The sequence below is a fragment of the Hyperolius riggenbachi genome, chromosome 8 (assembly GCF_040937935.1).
Source record: "Hyperolius riggenbachi isolate aHypRig1 chromosome 8, aHypRig1.pri, whole genome shotgun sequence".
Lineage (NCBI taxonomy): Eukaryota > Metazoa > Chordata > Amphibia > Anura > Hyperoliidae > Hyperolius > Hyperolius riggenbachi.
Window position 1 is genome coordinate 272,247,668 of NC_090653.1, and position 18,862 is coordinate 272,266,529.

The following is an 18,862-nucleotide window of genomic DNA, read 5'->3' on the forward strand; positions in this document are numbered from 1 at the left end:
ACGTTCCAGGGTTGGGACCCCCAAAGCTTGCAACGGCACTTCCGTATAAGAACGAGTGCGGCTGCACTGTACAATATGGTTTGGTTCCGTGCTAATGCGCAGACGCCTGCACTATAGGACCAAACTTTGTTGACAAGCATTTGCCGACAGGTTTCACAGGGTCCCAGCACTAGATCGTCAACGAGGAAGGCGACTGGAAGCTTCTGGTTTATCCACAGGCTACCATGTACCTAGGTAAGAACCTAATTGGGGCACTTTTTCTCACTACAGGTACACTTTATTAGCTACTCCGCTGCTTAGCCTTAGTATACTGAAAAGGAAGACTTACAGGTAAGGTATACATGGCGGCTCCACTTCACCCAGAGCTGCTCTGTACGCTCGGAAGGAAGATGAGCTGTCAATCAGAGTGCAGTACTCAGCCAGGCCCTGTGGGGTGTGAAATGAATCTTATTAGTCCAACATCAAAGGACGCTGAGAAAAACAAAAACAAAAAACTTTAAAGTAAGTGCTCACCTCTGACGTCTGCTTCTGCCACTCCAGGCGGCGGATCGGAGCAGAGTCCAGCGCGGATAAGATGGCTAAATAAGAGTTGAAGTTGTTCAGCTTCCTCAGGTGCTGCGGAACACAAAACAAGGAATGTCAGACATAATGCCGCAGGCGGGAGCAGTATATGGGCGGGGTTTGCATTGGGCAGTAGACAGGTTGCAGGTGTGTGATGGATATCTGCCAAAATCTAGTCTAAAGCCTGGTACAGACTTTCAATTATGATTGGCCAATCACTGACCAATTTCCCCACCTCCATGTAGTATGAGGGTTTACCTACACAATCTGCTCATAGTGTTCAATATCTGTTGACCCGCATACTACAAGGAGGTGGTAAATGTGGTCAGTGATTGGCCAATCATAAAGAGTGTACCAGGCTTAATATCTACTGAAGCAAAGAGGTAGACTGCATGTATACATCCAATTCATCTCTGACCAATTTTACCACCTCCATAAGGTGCGAGGGCCAACAGACTTGTGAATACTCTGAACAGAGTACAGTGCTACATACAGCGGATCCATACAGTGGTACATACAGCGGATCCATACAGTGGTACATACAGCGGATCCATACAGTGGTACATACAGCGGATCCGTCCAGTGGTACATACAGCAGATCCGTCCAGTGGTACATACAGCAGATCCGTACAGTGGGATATACAGCGGACCCGTACAGTGGGATATACAGCGGACCCGTACAGTGGGATATACAGCGGACCCGTACAGTGGGATATACAGCGGGACATACAGTGGGATATACAGCGGGACATACAGTGGGATATACAGCGGGACATACAGTGGGATATACAGCGGACCCGTACAGTGGGATATACAGCGGGACATACAGTGGAATATACAGCGGGACATACAGTGGGATATACAGCGGACCCGTACAGTGGGATATACAGCGGACCCGTACAGTGGGATATACAGCGGACCCGTACAGTGGGATATACAGCGGACCCGTACAATGGGATATACAGCAGACCCGTACAGTTGGAAATACAAGTCCATACAGTCAGATGCGCAGTCTTATATACAGCAGATCCGTACCGTCATATGTACAGCAGATCCGTACCGTCATATGTACAGCAGATCCGTACCGTCATATGTACAGCAGATCCGTACCGTCATATGTACAGCAGATCCGTACCGTCATATGTACAGCAGATCCGTACCGTCATATGTACAGCAGATCCGTACCGTCATATGTACAGCAGATCCGTACCGTCATATGTACAGCAGATCCGTACCGTCATATGTACAGCAGATCCGTACCGTCATATGTACAGCAGATCCGTACCGTCATATGTACAGCAGATCCGTACCGTAATATGTACAGCAGATCCGTACCGTCATATGTACAGCAGACCCGTACCGTCATATGTACAGCAGACCCGTACCGTCATATGTACAGCAGACCCGTACCGTCATATGTACAGCAGACCCGTACCGTCATATGTACAGCAGACCCGTACCGTCATATGTACAGCAGACCCGTACCGTCATATGTACAGCAGACCCGTACCGTCATATGTACAGCAGACCCGTACCGTCATATGTACAGCAGACCCGTACCGTCATATGTACAGCAGACCCGTACCGTCATATGTACAGCAGACCCGTACCGTCATATGTACAGCAGATCCGTACCGTCATATGTACAGCAGATCCGTACCGTCATATGTACAGCAGATCCGTACCGTCATATGTACAGCAGATCCGTACCGTCGTATGTACAGCAGATCCGTACCGTCGTATGTACAGCAGATCCGTACCGTCGTATGTACAGCAGACCCGTACCGTCGTATGTACAGCAGACCCGTGCCGTCGTATGTACAGCAGATCCGTACAGTCGTATGTACAGCAGACCCGTACTGTCATATGTACAGCAGACCCGTCCTGTCATATGTACAAAAGATCCGTACCGTCATATGTACGGACCCGTACAGTGGGATATACAGCGGACCCGTACAGTGGGATATACAGCGGACCCGTACAGTTGGAAATACAAGTCCATACAGTCAGATGCGCAGTCTTATATACAGCAGATCCGTACCGTCATATGTACAGCAGATCCGTACCGTCATATGTACAGCAGATCCGTACCGTCATATGTACAGCAGATCCGTACCGTCATATGTACAGCAGACCCGTACCGTCATATGTACAGCAGACCCGTACCGTCATATGTACAGCAGATCCGTACCGTCATAGGTACAGCAGATCCGTACCGTCATAGGTACAGCAGACCCGTACCGTCATATGTACAGCACACCCGTACCGTCATATGTACAGCAGATCCGTACCGTCATATGTACAGCAGACCCGTACCGTCATATGTACAGCAGACCCGTACCGTCATATGTACAGCAGACCCGTACCGTCATATGTACAGCAGACCCGTACCGTCATATGTACAGCAGACCCGTACCGTCATATGTACAGCAGACCCGTACCGTCATATGTACAGCAGATCCGTACCGTCATAGGTACAGCAGACCCGTACCGTCATATGTACAGCAGACCCGTACCGTCATATGTACAGCAGATCCGTACCGTCATATTTACAGCAGACCCGTACCGTCATATGTACAGCAGACCCGTACCGTCATATGTACAGCAGATCCGTACCGTCATATGTACAGCAGATCCGTACCGTCATATGTACAGCAGATCCGTACCGTCATATGTACAGCAGATCCGTACCGTCATATGTACAGCAGATCCGTACCGTCATATGTACAGCAGATCCGTACCGTCATATGTACAGCAGATCCGTACCGTCATATGTACAGCAGATCCGTACCGTCATATGTACAGCAGATCCGTACCGTCATATGTACAGCAGATCCGTACCGTCATATGTACAGCAGATCCGTACCGTCATATGTACAGCAGATCCGTACCGTCATATGTACAGCAGATCCGTACCGTCATATGTACAGCAGATCCGTACCGTCATATGTACAGCAGACCTGTACCGTCATATGTACAGCAGACCCGTACCGTCCTATGTACAGCAGATCCGTACCGTCCTATGTACAGCAGATCCGTACCGTCCTATGTACAGCAGATCCGTACCGTCCTATGTACAGCAGATCCGTACCGTCCTATGTACAGCAGATCCGTACCGTCCTATGTACAGCAGATCCGTACCGTCCTATGTACAGCAGATCCGTACCGTCCTATGTACAGCAGATCCGTACCGTCATATGTACAGCAGATCCGTACCGTCATATGTACAGCAGATCCGTACTGTCATATGTACAGCAGATCCGTACCGTCATATGTACAGCAGACCCGTACCGTCATATGTACAGCAGACCCGTACTGTCATATGTACAGCAGACCCGTACTGTCATATGTACAGCAGACCCGTACTGTCATATGTACAGCAGACCCGTACTGTCATATGTACAGCAGATACGTACAGTCATATGTACAGCAGACCCGTACCGTCATATGTACAGCAGATCCGTACCGTCATATGTACAGCAGACCCGTACTGTCATATGTACAGCAGACCCGTACTGTCATATGTACAGCAGACCCGTACTGTCATATGTACAGCAGATACGTACAGTCATATGTACAGCAGACCCGTACCGTCATATGTACAGCAGATCCGTACTGTCACATGCACAGCAGACCCGTACTGTCACATGTACAGCAGACCCGTACTGTCATATGTACAGCAGATCCGTACCGTCATATGTACAGCAGATCCGTACCGTCATATGTACAGCAGATCCGTACCGTCATATGTACAGCAGATCCGTACCGTCATATGTACAGCAGACCCGTACCGTCATATGTACAGCAGATCCGTACCGTCCTATGTACAGCAGATCCGTACCGTCCTATGTACAGCAGATCCGTACCGTCCTATGTACAGCAGATCCGTACCGTCCTATGTACAGCAGATCCGTACCGTCCTATGTACAGCAGATCCGTACCGTCCTATGTACAGCAGATCCGTACCGTCCTATGTACAGCAGATCCGTACCGTCGTATGTACAGCAGACCCGTACCGTCGTATGTACAGCAGACCCGTACTGTCATATGTACAGCAGACCCGTCCTGTCATATGTACAAAAGATCCGTACCGTCATATGTACGGACCCGTACAGTGGGATATACAGCGGACCCGTACAGTGGGATATACAGCGGACCCGTACAGTTGGAAATACAAGTCCATACAGTCAGATGCGCAGTCTTATATACAGCAGATCCGTACCGTCATATGTACAGCAGATCCGTACCGTCATATGTACAGCAGACCCGTACCGTCATATGTACAGCAGATCCGTACCGTCATATGTACAGCAGATCCGTACCGTCATATGTACAGCAGACCCGTACCGTCATATGTACAGCAGACCCGTACCGTCATATGTACAGCAGATCCGTACCGTCATAGGTACAGCAGACCCGTACCGTCATATGTACAGCAGACCCGTACCGTCATATGTACAGCAGATCCGTACCGTCATATGTACAGCAGACCCGTACCGTCATATGTACAGCAGACCCGTACCGTCATATGTACAGCAGACCCGTACCGTCATATGTACAGCAGACCCGTACCGTCATATGTACAGCAGATCCGTACCGTCATATGTACAGTAGACCCGTACCGTCATATGTACAGCAGATCCGTACCGTCATAGGTACAGCAGACCCGTACCGTCATATGTACAGCAGACCCGTACCGTCATATGTACAGCAGACCCGTACCGTCATATGTACAGCAGATCCGTACCGTCATATTTACAGCAGACCCGTACCGTCATATGTACAGCAGACCCGTACCGTCATATGTACAGCAGATCCGTACCGTCATATGTACAGCAGATCCGTACCGTCATATGTACAGCAGATCCGTACCGTCATATGTACAGCAGATCCGTACCGTCATATGTACAGCAGATCCGTACCGTCATATGTACAGCAGATCCGTACCGTCATATGTACAGCAGATCCGTACCGTCATATGTACAGCAGATCCGTACCGTCATATGTACAGCAGACCCGTACCGTCATATGTACAGCAGATCCGTACCGTCATATGTACAGCAGACCCGTACCGTCCTATGTACAGCAGATCCGTACCGTCCTATGTACAGCAGACCCGTACTGTCATATGTACAGCAGATCCGTACCGTCCTATGTACAGCAGACCCGTACCGTCCTATGTACAGCAGACCCGTACCGTCATATGTACAGCAGACCCGTACTGTCATATGTACAGCAGATCCGTACTGTCATATGTACAGCAGATCCGTACCGTCATATGTACAGCAGATCCGTACCGTCATATGTACAGCAGATCCGTACTGTCATATGTACAGCAGATCCGTACCGTCATATGTACAGCAGACCCGTACCGTCCTATGTACAGCAGACCCGTACCGTCCTATGTACAGCAGACCCGTACCGTCATATGTACAGCAGATCCGTACAGTCATATGTACAGCAGACCCGTACCGTCATATGTACAGCAGACCCGTACCGTCATATGTACAGCAGACCCGTACAGTCATATGTACAGCAGACCCGTACCGTCATATGTACAGCAGACCCGTACCGTCATATGCACAGCAGATCCGTACAGTCGTATGTACAGCAGACCCGTACCGTCATATGTACAGCAGATCCGTACAGTCGTATGTACAGCAGACCCGTACTGTCATATGTACAGCAGATCCGTACCGTCCTATGTACAGCAGATCCGTACCGTCGTATGTACAGCAGACCCGTACCGTCGTATGTACAGCAGACCCGTACTGTCATATGTACAGCAGACCCGTCCTGTCATATGTACAAAAGATCCGTACCGTCATATGTACGGACCCGTACAGTGGGATATACAGCGGACCCGTACAGTGGGATATACAGCGGACCCGTACAGTTGGAAATACAAGTCCATACAGTCAGATGCGCAGTCTTATATACAGCAGATCCGTACCGTCATATGTACAGCAGATCCGTACCGTCATATGTACAGCAGACCCGTACCGTCATATGTACAGCAGATCCGTACCGTCATATGTACAGCAGATCCGTACCGTCATATGTACAGCAGACCCGTACCGTCATATGTACAGCAGACCCGTACCGTCATATGTACAGCAGATCCGTACCGTCATAGGTACAGCAGACCCGTACCGTCATATGTACAGCAGACCCGTACCGTCATATGTACAGCAGATCCGTACCGTCATATGTACAGCAGACCCGTACCGTCATATGTACAGCAGACCCGTACCGTCATATGTACAGCAGACCCGTACCGTCATATGTACAGCAGACCCGTACCGTCATATGTACAGCAGATCCGTACCGTCATATGTACAGTAGACCCGTACCGTCATATGTACAGCAGATCCGTACCGTCATAGGTACAGCAGACCCGTACCGTCATATGTACAGCAGACCCGTACCGTCATATGTACAGCAGACCCGTACCGTCATATGTACAGCAGATCCGTACCGTCATATTTACAGCAGACCCGTACCGTCATATGTACAGCAGACCCGTACCGTCATATGTACAGCAGATCCGTACCGTCATATGTACAGCAGATCCGTACCGTCATATGTACAGCAGATCCGTACCGTCATATGTACAGCAGATCCGTACCGTCATATGTACAGCAGATCCGTACCGTCATATGTACAGCAGATCCGTACCGTCATATGTACAGCAGATCCGTACCGTCATATGTACAGCAGATCCGTACCGTCATATGTACAGCAGACCCGTACCGTCATATGTACAGCAGATCCGTACCGTCATATGTACAGCAGACCCGTACCGTCCTATGTACAGCAGATCCGTACCGTCCTATGTACAGCAGACCCGTACTGTCATATGTACAGCAGATCCGTACCGTCCTATGTACAGCAGACCCGTACCGTCCTATGTACAGCAGACCCGTACCGTCATATGTACAGCAGACCCGTACTGTCATATGTACAGCAGATCCGTACTGTCATATGTACAGCAGATCCGTACCGTCATATGTACAGCAGATCCGTACCGTCATATGTACAGCAGATCCGTACTGTCATATGTACAGCAGATCCGTACCGTCATATGTACAGCAGACCCGTACCGTCCTATGTACAGCAGACCCGTACCGTCCTATGTACAGCAGACCCGTACCGTCATATGTACAGCAGATCCGTACAGTCATATGTACAGCAGACCCGTACCGTCATATGTACAGCAGACCCGTACCGTCATATGTACAGCAGACCCGTACAGTCATATGTACAGCAGACCCGTACCGTCATATGTACAGCAGACCCGTACCGTCATATGCACAGCAGATCCGTACAGTCGTATGTACAGCAGACCCGTACCGTCATATGTACAGCAGATCCGTACAGTCGTATGTACAGCAGACCCGTACTGTCATATGTACAGCAGACCCGTACCGTCATATGTACAGCAGATCCGTACTGTCATATGTACAAAAGATCCGTACTGTCATATGTACAGCAGATCCGTACCGTCATATGTACAGCAGACCCGTACCGTCATATGTACAAAAGATCCGTACTGTCAGGCATCCAAAAGGATCTGCCTGGCTATTGATGAATTGCTCACCTTCATAATTTTGATGAATTTAAGCAGCAGCCTCTCTCGGTCCTGCGCCTTCTCCTGCTGCATGATGATGGATCTCACCCTGTGATGGAGGACACAGAATTCAGCATTACGGGTTATTTCAGAATCAGAATCAAATTTATTCGCCAAGCACGACTGGGTCATGCCCGGAATTGGGTTTGGCACCTTACACTTGCTCATAGTAAACACAGGAAGTACAAAATGACAAACATGCAGAGACAAAAAGTGCAGAACAGTCCGTACTATATACAAAAACAGGGGAGCAAAATGGGCAATAGAATACAGTAAAGTGATCAGTGTCAGTGTCCAGATTCAGCATAGAGTTATGTTCGCTAGTTCAGTCAAGTGAGTTCAGGAGGTTGACAGCAGATGGGAAAAAGGAGTTACTGTGCCTCGAAGTTTTTGCGTAGATGGCTCGGAACCTGCGGCCTGACGGTAGACGGGTGAAAAAGTGGGGACCAGGGTGTAAGTGCTTTGCACAGACCATAGCGGGTTTGTCTCTTCCGCGCTCATCTATCCTCCGCTCTTCCTTCACTTACCAGTAGGACATGTTGTTAAAGTGCTCGGTGAACTGTGTCAGGTTCGGGCTCTTCTCCTCGTTTTGCTCTTTTGCCCACAACAAAACCTCAGGAATCTGTCACGGGGAACAAGACAACACATGAATGGCAGAGTACGTTCCTGTGTGCTGACAATCCATGCTCAGATTCTATGTACATCGCAAAGAGATGATCAATACAAATGGGTAGTCGTTTGTAAACAGACTGCAACAGTAACAATGTTTTCATTAAAGGGATACTGTAGGGGGGTCGGGGGAAAATGAGCTGAACTTACCCGGTGCTTCTAATGGTCCCCCGCAGACATCCTGTGTTGGCGCAGCCACTCACCGATGCACCGGCCCCGCCTCCGGTTCACTTCTGGAATTTCTGACTTTAAAGTCAGAAAACCACTGCGCCTGCACGCCCGTGTCCTCGCTCCCGCTGATGTCACCAGGAGTGTACTGCGCAGACACAGACCATACTGGGCCTGCGCTGTGCGCTCTTGATGACATCAGCGGGATTGAGGACACGGCAACACAGGCGCAGTGGTTTTCTGACTTTAAAGTCAGAAATTCCAGAAGTGAACCGGAGGCGGGGCCAGAGCATCGGTGAGCCGCTGCGCAGGCACAGGATGTCTGCGGGGGACCATTAGAAGCCCCGGGTAAGTTCAGCTCATTTTCCCCCGACCCCCTACAGTATCCCTTTAAGTTTTAACAGTAGTTAAAGGTAGCTAAAGCTCATAACAGTAGGGCTAACTATTGTCAACAGATGATGAAGTTATATCTGCAGAGATGAAAAGACAATTGAGCAGTTCTTCTAACATCAGAGAACATCCTCAGCTATGGAGATGGAGTAAGACTTGGAGAATATAATTGGAAAGAGTCATTCCTTAGCAATGGGTACTGAACTGAATAAATAACTGCACCAATTATGTCGGGGTGATAACTGAAGTTTTTTTATTTAACCCTTCCTGACTTGGGAAACAACACGAGACTTTTCTTTGCTACTAATGTTCTATTTTCTAGCTGTACTACACATACAACTCATTATCTCATAAGTTATTTTTCACTTCAGGTTTGTTGTAAAGTGAACCTGAACTCTTGCACAGGATGGAAGGAAAACAGAGAGAAATGCACCCAGTATGTATTTAGAGCGTTTAGCCTGTCTAATTCCCTCTCATCTGTGACTAATCACAAGTTGTAATTTGGTCTCTCCCGTGTCAGCTGACTGCCATGGCAGATAAGCTCATCTGAAAGCACAGGATGTTAGCAATATGTCTGCTTCCATGAAAGCAGGAAGTAGAAACGCTGCAGATTTATTGCAGTATTTGTATCAGCTGTAACAAAGAAAAGGTTGTTCTATAAGGCAGGGAACACAGTAAGCAGAAACGCTAGCGTTGCGGAAAACATAATGCAAGCGTGCCGCATGTAAAAACGCATATACTTGCGCTTTGCAATGTGCGTTTTAAAAAACGCTAGTTTTGTTGCATATTTTTCAAAAACTCATCCAAAACACACATAATAAAGGCCCGCAAGCTCCTTGGAGAACCCCTTCAGTATGTTTCACAAAATTCTCCATTATGGGGTAACCCTAATCTCCCAGAACTAATCTAGATATAACCTTCTGGCATTCCCATGATGTTAACCACTTTATTCACAAGTCAGTAGATATACGTCCTACTGACTTGTACAGAAGCAGTGCTGTGCCGGATTGGGCTCGCTCCTGTGCACATTTCTGGCACAATCTGATGCAGCACTAATTGGTGAATGGGAATATATGTCCCCTGAGCTAATGAGATTGATTTTTACTATTAAAAATACTCTTATTTTCTCAGTTCATAGTGAAAAATACACTCTGTAGCATTATTTCAGAATCAAATATCTTCACCATAAATTGTGACCGGAACATAATCGAAGTTTTGTGATAAGCAGCAAGAATAGCCAAACAAAATGTATTTTTTTTTTTTATCTACAGTAGCACTTTTTATTTTTTAACTGGAATTGGTAAAACTGAGAAATGTTTTTTCTAATTCTTTCTTTCTTTTCATTCATAGAAAACAAAATTGTCTGAGGGAAAAAAATGGCATACAATGAAAGCCTAGTTTGTCTTGAAAAAAACAATATATATTTCATTTCTGTGTCATAAGTAGGGATAAAGTTATTTCTGATTAAATAAGGACATAGCTAAACTGTCAAAACTACTCTGGTCAATAAGTGGGAAAAAAGGTCTGGATTCGAAGTGGTTATATATATCTCACAACTCTTTACAGATGGTTCATTTAAAGATTTTAGTACCGAGATCGGAATTTAACCTACCTAGACATGCCTTATTCCGATACTTCCAATTGAGACATGCCATTAAGACACAACTGGGGACTACTAATGTCTCACTGGCACCTTCACATTTGGAAAGACGGCTGCTAAGTCAAGAAAAATCTAAACAGATAACCACCTTGTACACGTTCCTTATGACTCGGGGTACTGATCAAAAAATACAAAACATTAGGGAAAATGGCAAAAGGCTGAACCCTCTTTGACACAAGAGAATTGGAAAGAACTAGTCGAAAAATTTCCCCTAAGTAGTGATAGCTTCCAACGATAGGCTCATTTATATAAAGTGGCTCCATCAAGCATACCTCTCACTGGTAAGATTGAGCAAAATAAGCCCATCTCACGATGGATGTGGTTTCAAAAGTAAAGCTCTTAATGCGGATTTTCTGCATTGTGTATGGCAATGTTCAATGGTTAACAAATACTGGAAGTCGTGATACATTTTCTTAGGGATAAACTCTCTTTACCAGTTGTTCTAGATTTTAAACTCTGCATGTTGGGAACTGTGGAAGACCTGGCCTGTTCTAAGAATCATCTAACTCTGATTAGAATACTACCTATTATTTTACGCTAGGAAAAATATCATCCTGGGCTGGAAAATATTCAAATATTCCCGCCTCCTTCTGTGACAGAATGGAAGCGACTGATTAACCACTTAAGGAACGGGGAATCTTTCACAGATCTGTGCTGCGTGGGCTCTCCAGCCCAAAGCACAGATCAGCTTTGAGGCAGGGCGATCAGACTTCCCCACCCCTTTTTTCCCCACTAGGGGGGTGTCCTGCTGGGGGGGGGGGTTCTGATCGCCGCCGCTCTGTGTGGCTGGGGGGGGTTGCGCTCCTCAAAGCCCCCCTCCGCAGCGATGTTCCTCCCTCTCCTTCCCTTCCTCTGGCTATGGGCGGCACAGGACGGCGATCCGTCCTGTACCGCCTCTAATAGGCTTTAGCCTATCAGATGCCGGCGTTCCCCGGCCAATCAAGAGGCCGGGGATCGCCGATCTCCTTTACGGTGCTGCTGCGACAGCAGCGCCGTATGATGTAAACACAGGGGATTTCTTCCTCGCGTGTTTACAATTAGCCTGCAAGCCGCGATCGGAGGCTCGCAGGCTGTTTACGGAGACACCCTCCGTGAACGGACATGGAACGTTTTCATGGAAACACCACTTCGACCTGCCAACGCCTATCAGCGTTAGGTGGTCGTTAAGTGGTTAACTTGGCCCTACCACTATATAAGCTAACATACCAAGCAAGGAACCAGTTCAACATTTTTTATAAAGTTTGGAATAAATGGGTGGATGCCTTAAGGGGCCCATACACCTAACGATTTTCCCGCCGATATACAGCAGATTTGATCACTGTGATCGAATCTGCTGTGAAATCGTTGCGCAAATGCTGACAGAACAATTGATTTCCGTCCTAAATCAATCGTTCCCGTCCCTGTCCGTGCGGAAGATTTCGCTCGATCGCCGGCGGGTCAGGAGTGTGTCGATAGCAGCGTTCGAATGCTAGACGACCGACGCTAGCTGAAATACATTACCTGTTCCGCTGACGCGTGTCCCCGCTCTCTCCCGTCTTTCTTCTCTGCGCTGGGCTCAGAGTCCGGCTGGCTTCACTGAACTTTAAACAGTAGACCGCCCTCTACTGTTCCCCTGACAAGAAGTTCAGTGAAGCCAGCCAGGCACGGAGCCCAGCGCAAAGAAGAAGACCGTGGAGACCGGCGGAGCAGGTAATGTATAGCTGGCGGGGGTAATGTATAGCTGGCGGGGGGGGGGAGTGGATATGTATAGCTGGCGAGGAAGGGGGGGGGGGGGGAGAGAGTGGATATGTATAGCTGGCGAAGGGGGAGGGGGGTGGCAGCGGCAGCTTCACAGATGGTGAATCGATTTCATGCTGAAATCGATTCACAATCTGTTTGCAGTAAAGGCAGCCATATGATCCCTGTCTGATCAGATTCGATCAGAGAGGGATCTATCTGTTGGTCTATCTGATGGCAAATCGACCTTTATGCCAAGCATACACGGCACGTTTTATGCAGCGGCTCAATGCCAGCCCATCCCCGCTCGTCCGCGCGGATCGATTACCGCTCGCCCCCGCCTCCTTATCAGCGCTCGATTTCCTGCCATTGTCCGCCGGCAGGAATCGAGCAGGCGGGGGTCAAGCGGCTTGATTGGGCCAGCTGAATATTATCAGCTGGCCGGATCAGCTGGTCGATACACGGTACAGAAACGTACCGTGTATCACCAGCATTAGACTCCATGATTCCCAACCTTGATATAAATATCTCAGTTCAAGACTATCACTGAATATAACTCCAGGCACCAAAAGATCTGTAAACTGATTGTGTGTATTCTTACCTAGGTCTGCTTCAAATCTAGTAATTATATGTTAATACTTTGTAATGCTCAATGGTATTTGTAATAATGCTTATTCTCTATGACCTTTAATGGTCATTAACCGGACAAACTTTAGTTATTTTTCTCCCCTTTTTTGTTTCTTTTCCCTTAATACAACTGTATTGTTTGTTGTATTGTATGTTATGCTGTAGTATGAAAAACTCAAATAAAAATTCTCTTTAAAAAAAGAAAAAAAACCCCGCACATAATATAAGTCAATGGTGACGCTGAGGTATTGCGTTTTGCATGTGTTTTTTTTCAAGAAGGTTTATGATGTCTTTCCACTTCCTATTGATGATTTGCATATAAAAACCGCATGCAAAATGCATACAAAATGCAAGAGAAACTCACGTGCGGGGGATGAAAAAAAACGCAAAACACAAAGAAAACACATGGAAAACGCACATGCATCAAAATGCTAGTTTCGCGCACTGCCAAGTGTGCCCCCAGCCTTTACACTGTTGAATATCTTTTAGAGCAGAGAGGAAGTGCGGAGTTCAGGTCCGCTTTATCGGTCACGGGTGTTCTCCTGCGAGCTTTAGCCTTTCGTAAATGAGCCGCTGTGTTCCCAGGAAACATACCTCTATCTTGTAGAACAGCTCTGCATCCAGGAGAGTCAGCTGCTCGGCGATTTCATGGCTGTGGAAGTCGTGCAGGGTTCCCGGCCTGTAACAAGTACAGACATCACAGTTTTTCCAATGACTGCGTTACATTTATTACATAAAATATAGATCAATGTAGTAGATAGAGCCCGGCACCATCTATGGAAGCAAGCTCTTTTATTATGAAAAGAAACACAGGACAGTAAAAAGCGACGTTTCGGAGGGCTGGACAATAGTGGAAATAGCATACGATTGGTCAAATCTCCAACCATGGGGTTATAAATAGTGTGAATGTCAGAGAAAATATTTGTACACTGACGGGGCTTGAGAAAGGAGATCCAGTCCTCTGAAACATTGCTTTTTACTGTCATGTGTTTCTTTTAATAATAAAAGAGCTTTCTTACATAGATGGTGCCGGTCTCTATCTACTACATTGGAACTATTGGGACTGGAGTGTTGACTGTCCTGTAGACTCGGCACATCGAATTAAAGCTTTATGGAGTGCTATCCAATCTACTTTATTACATAAAATATAAATCAGACTTCCGCTAGAAATGGCTGACGAACAAAAACTATAGGTGGGCACTTATTTTATGAAATAGCCCGAGCAATCAGACAAATGAGACTGGAAATAAAATGTCACAATACACTGACCACTTCACCAGCAACAAGTCAATCTGTACTTATCATACGGCATAACCGATTATAAACACAGTGTACAGTTGTACAGAGGCGCCAGAAGAATACAATTAGTTAAAAAGTTTAAAATGAAGGTGGCAGTGGTAGACTTACCCCTTCCAAGCAGCCACAAGATGCTGTTGATTCATTCCATGAAAATTAGTTTATTTACTTATTCAAGACATTTTACTTGGCCTAAGTTCTCTCTGTCCCACAGTTATATGCTCCACTTTTATAGCCCGAGGAAGTGGGATATACGGTACACACGAAACGCGTTGCACCTGTCTGGAGTATGTAAAAATAAACTAATTTTTGTTGAGTAAATCAACAGCACCTTGTGTCTGCTTCGAAGGGGTAAGTCCACCACTGCCTTCTTCATTTTAAACTTTTTAAACTAATTTTATTCTTCTGGCGCCTTTGTATAACTGTACACTAATTGAGTCCACCACTGGTGGAGGGGAATTGGCCCCTTTCTTCTGATCTACAGAGAGCGACTTCTTAATCCTGAGTGGGGACAGGGCTAATTCTCCGCACCTGCTCATATAGTGGTTGCCTGGATGGTAACCCTGGTTTGTGAGTATTAAATTATACTTACCTTATCACACCCACACTTCCAGTACAGACTACATTATAGCTCCAAAGGTTCACACGTCACCCACCTTGTGGGCCTAAGACAGACCCTCGTGCCGGTGCACTTCTCCTGCAGGTACACCACTCCTGCTCCACTGAAGTACAAATGAAAAAACGGAGACTGCACACAAAAGGCTTCAGCAACAAGCTGTATTGGTGAGCATGTAGAGACACATACACAACATGTTTCGGGCGGAGCCCTTCCTCAGGTCTGACCTGACCTCAGGTGTCTCCTTTTATACCGATCATAAAAACAGTTTTCCCATTGACTAAATTGTCATTGAACATACCTCATTAGAATCACTCACAGTCAGGCTGGGACATCAACTATCCGACAGTGTTCCTCTTCATTCACAAGCACAGAAAGCCGGAACCGCTCGTGCATGAGTGGCTCCATGCTACTGTACAGGCGTATTTGCGCAGGAACAGTATAGCTGTGCTTGTGCATGAAGAGGAGAGTGGCTGGAAAGATCCAGAGAATCCCGGGAAGTGCTGGTGGAAGTGAGGACACAAGAAGCCTCTGGAGGAGGCAAGACAATACACAGAACATTTATATCACTTTTCTCCTGGCAGACTAAAAGCACCAGAACTGCAGCCACTAGGGTGCGCTCAGTGGGCACGAGATAGCTGCAGCTACTAGGGCGCGCTCAGTAGGCACTAGATAGCTGCAGCCACTAGGGCGCGCTCAGTAGGCACTAGATAGCTGCAGCCACTAGGGCGCGCTCAGTAGGCACTAGATAGCTGCAGCCACTAGGGTGCGTTCAGTAGGCACTAGATAGCTGCAGCCACTAGGGCGCGCTCAGTAGGCACTAGATAGCTGCAGCCACTAGGGCGCGCTCAGTAGGCACTAGATAGCTGCAGCCACTAGGGCGCGCTCAGTAGGCACTAGATAGCTGCAGCCACTAGGGCGCGCTCAGTAGGCACTAGATAGCTGCAGCCACTAGGGCGCGCTCAGTAGGCACTAGATAGCTGCAGCCACTAGTGCGCACTCAGTAGGCACTAGATAGCTGCAGCCACTAGGGCGCGCTCAGTAGGCACTAGATAGCTGCAGCCACTAGGGCGTGCTCAGTAGGCACTAGATAGCTGCAGCCACTAGGGCGCACCCAGTAGGCACTAGATAGCTGCAGCTACTAGGGCGCACTCAGGAGGCACTACACTAGATAGCTGCAGCCACTAGGGCATGCTCAGTAGGCACTAGATAGCTGCAGCCACTAGGGCGCACTCAGGAGGCACTACACTAGATAGCTGCAGCCACTAGGGCGTGCTCAGTAGGCACTAGATAGCTGCAGCCACTAGGGCGCACCCAGTAGGCACTAGATAGCTGCAGCCACTAGGGCGCGCCCAGTAGGCACTAGATAGCTGCAGCCACTAGGGCGCGCCCAGTAGGCACTAGATAGCTGCAGCCACTAGGGCGCACTCAGTAGGCACTAGATAGCTGCAGCCACTAGGGCGCACCCAGTAGGCACTAGATAGCTGCAGCCACTAGGGCGCGCTCAGTAGGCACTAGATCAGTGGTTCCCAACCTTTTCCGGCCCGGGGAACACTGTCTGACCACATTTTTTTCCGGGGGACGGCGCGGGGGGGGATGCGGCCCCCGGTTGTTTGCGCGACCTAGTGGACAGTGCCGTGCGCAGCAGGCTATGGGGGGGGGGGGGGGGGGCCTGGGGTGCGGCTGCATAGCTAGCATAGTTGCCCCAGTGTAGGGAGTTTAGTTGCCTCAGTGTAGCTAGTATAGTGCCCCAGTATAACTAGTATAGTGCCCCAGTATAGCTAGTATAGTGCCCCAGTATAGCCAGTATAGTGCCCCAGTATAGCTAGTATAGTGCCCCAGAATAGTGCCCCAGTATAGCCAGAATAGTGCCCCAGTATAGTGCCCCAGTATAGCTAGTATAGTGCCCCAGAATAGTGCCCCAGTATAGCCAGTATAGTGCCCCAGTATAGCCCCCCAGTATAGCCAGTATAGTGCCCCAGTATAGCCAGAATAGTGCCCCAGTATAGCCAGAATAGTGCCCCAGTATAGTCAGTATAGCCAGTATAGTGCCCCAGTATAGCTAGTATAGTGCCCCAGTATGGCCAGAATAGTGCCCCAGTATAGCTAGTATAGTGCCCCAGAATAGTGCCCCAGTATAGCCAGTATAGTGCCCCAGTATAGCCCCCCAGTATAGCCAGTATAGTGCCCCAGTATAGCCAGAATAGTGCCCCAGTATAGCCAGAATAGTGCCCCAGTATAGTCAGTATAGCCAGTATAGTGCCCCAGTATAGCGCCCCAGTATAGCTAGTATAGTGCCCCAGTATGGCCAGAATAGTGCCCCAGTATAGCTAGTATAGTGCCCCAGAATAGTGCCCCAGTATAGCCAGTATAGTGCCCCAGTATAGCCAGTATTGTGCCACAGTATAGCTAGTATAGTGCCCCAGAATAGTGCCCCAGTATAGAGCCCCAGTATAGCCAGTTTAGTGCCCTCCCGCCCGTCCCCGCCGCTGTTATTACCTGAACAGCGGCCGCTCTCCCCTCTCCGGCGCGTGTATATTTCAAGCAGCGTATCTCCGGCTGCTCTGTGTGATGCGGAAGGAGGCAGGGCAGCGGCTTCCTGTAACGGCGATATGTATCGCCGTTACTATGGAAACCGAGCCCTGCCTCCTTCCGCATCACACACAGAGCAGACGGGAGATACGCTGCTAGAATAAAAACATGCGCTGGAGAGGGGAGAGCGGCCGCTGCTAAGGTAATAGCAGCGGCGGCCGCGGAGACGTGCGGGAGGGGGGATAAGAGCACGGCACACCAGGCAACGTTCCGCGGCACACTAGTGTGCCGCGGAACACTGGTTGAAAAACGCTGCACTAGATAGCTGCAGCCACTAGGGCGCACTCAGGAGGCACTACACTAGATAGCTGCAGCCACTAGGGCGTGCTCAGTAGGCACTAGATAGCTGCAGCCACTAGGGCGCGCTCAGTAGGCACTAGCAGTGTTAGGGAGTTTTGCCCAAGGTCTCCTACTGAAGGAGCCCTTAATCAGTACACTATCCAGCCACATGCTGGTCCTAGGAAAGGATCGGTTTGTTTTTGGTTTAGGTTGGTCTTGAGTTTACTTCAAGCAGTCCTAGATGCTGCCTGGCTAGGAAGACCGGCGTACCTTGCAGCAACGCCCCTGGCAGCGAGAGGCCTCATGGCGGAGTTGCAGTGGCTCTGCATCCTCTTGTTGTCCACTTTCTCCAGGATGTTCTTCCGCAGCACTCGGGCCAGGCTCAGCTCCCCTTTACACACCAGCTTGAACACCAACTCCATCAGCAGCTTCAAGATTTCATCTGTCAGCTCCACTAGACTGCAGAAAAAGAAGTCATTACATCCCCAGAATTTTATTTTGTTTCAAAGCTAAAAAAGTGAGTTTAATGTTTTCATTGTCTCAGCTGAAAATCAGTCTTTTAGTGTTCCACAGTTCCCAGTTCAAACTATTGACCTTTTTATTATCTATCCCCTGCACTCAGTTGTTCTTGCTTTATTGCTTTACGGCTTGTAATTTG

General features: G+C 48.3%; 1 protein-coding gene across 5 annotated transcripts in view; it reads right to left on the minus strand.

Annotated features, from left to right (window-relative positions):
* RAPGEF1 (Rap guanine nucleotide exchange factor 1) overlaps positions 1 to 18,862 on the minus strand; it is a 215,100-nt gene that overhangs the window by 7,008 nt on the left and 189,230 nt on the right. For all 5 annotated transcript variants that reach the window (XM_068248875.1, XM_068248873.1, XM_068248872.1 and 2 more), the window contains 6 exons: positions 18,475 to 18,663; positions 14,016 to 14,100; positions 8,719 to 8,813; positions 8,162 to 8,240; positions 514 to 615; positions 329 to 426 (listed from right to left, as the gene is read on the minus strand). In XM_068248875.1, coding sequence (XP_068104976.1) covers positions 329 to 426; positions 514 to 615; positions 8,162 to 8,240; positions 8,719 to 8,813; positions 14,016 to 14,100; positions 18,475 to 18,663 — 648 coding nt within the window. The remainder of the gene's footprint in view (positions 1 to 328; positions 427 to 513; positions 616 to 8,161; positions 8,241 to 8,718; positions 8,814 to 14,015; positions 14,101 to 18,474; positions 18,664 to 18,862) is intronic.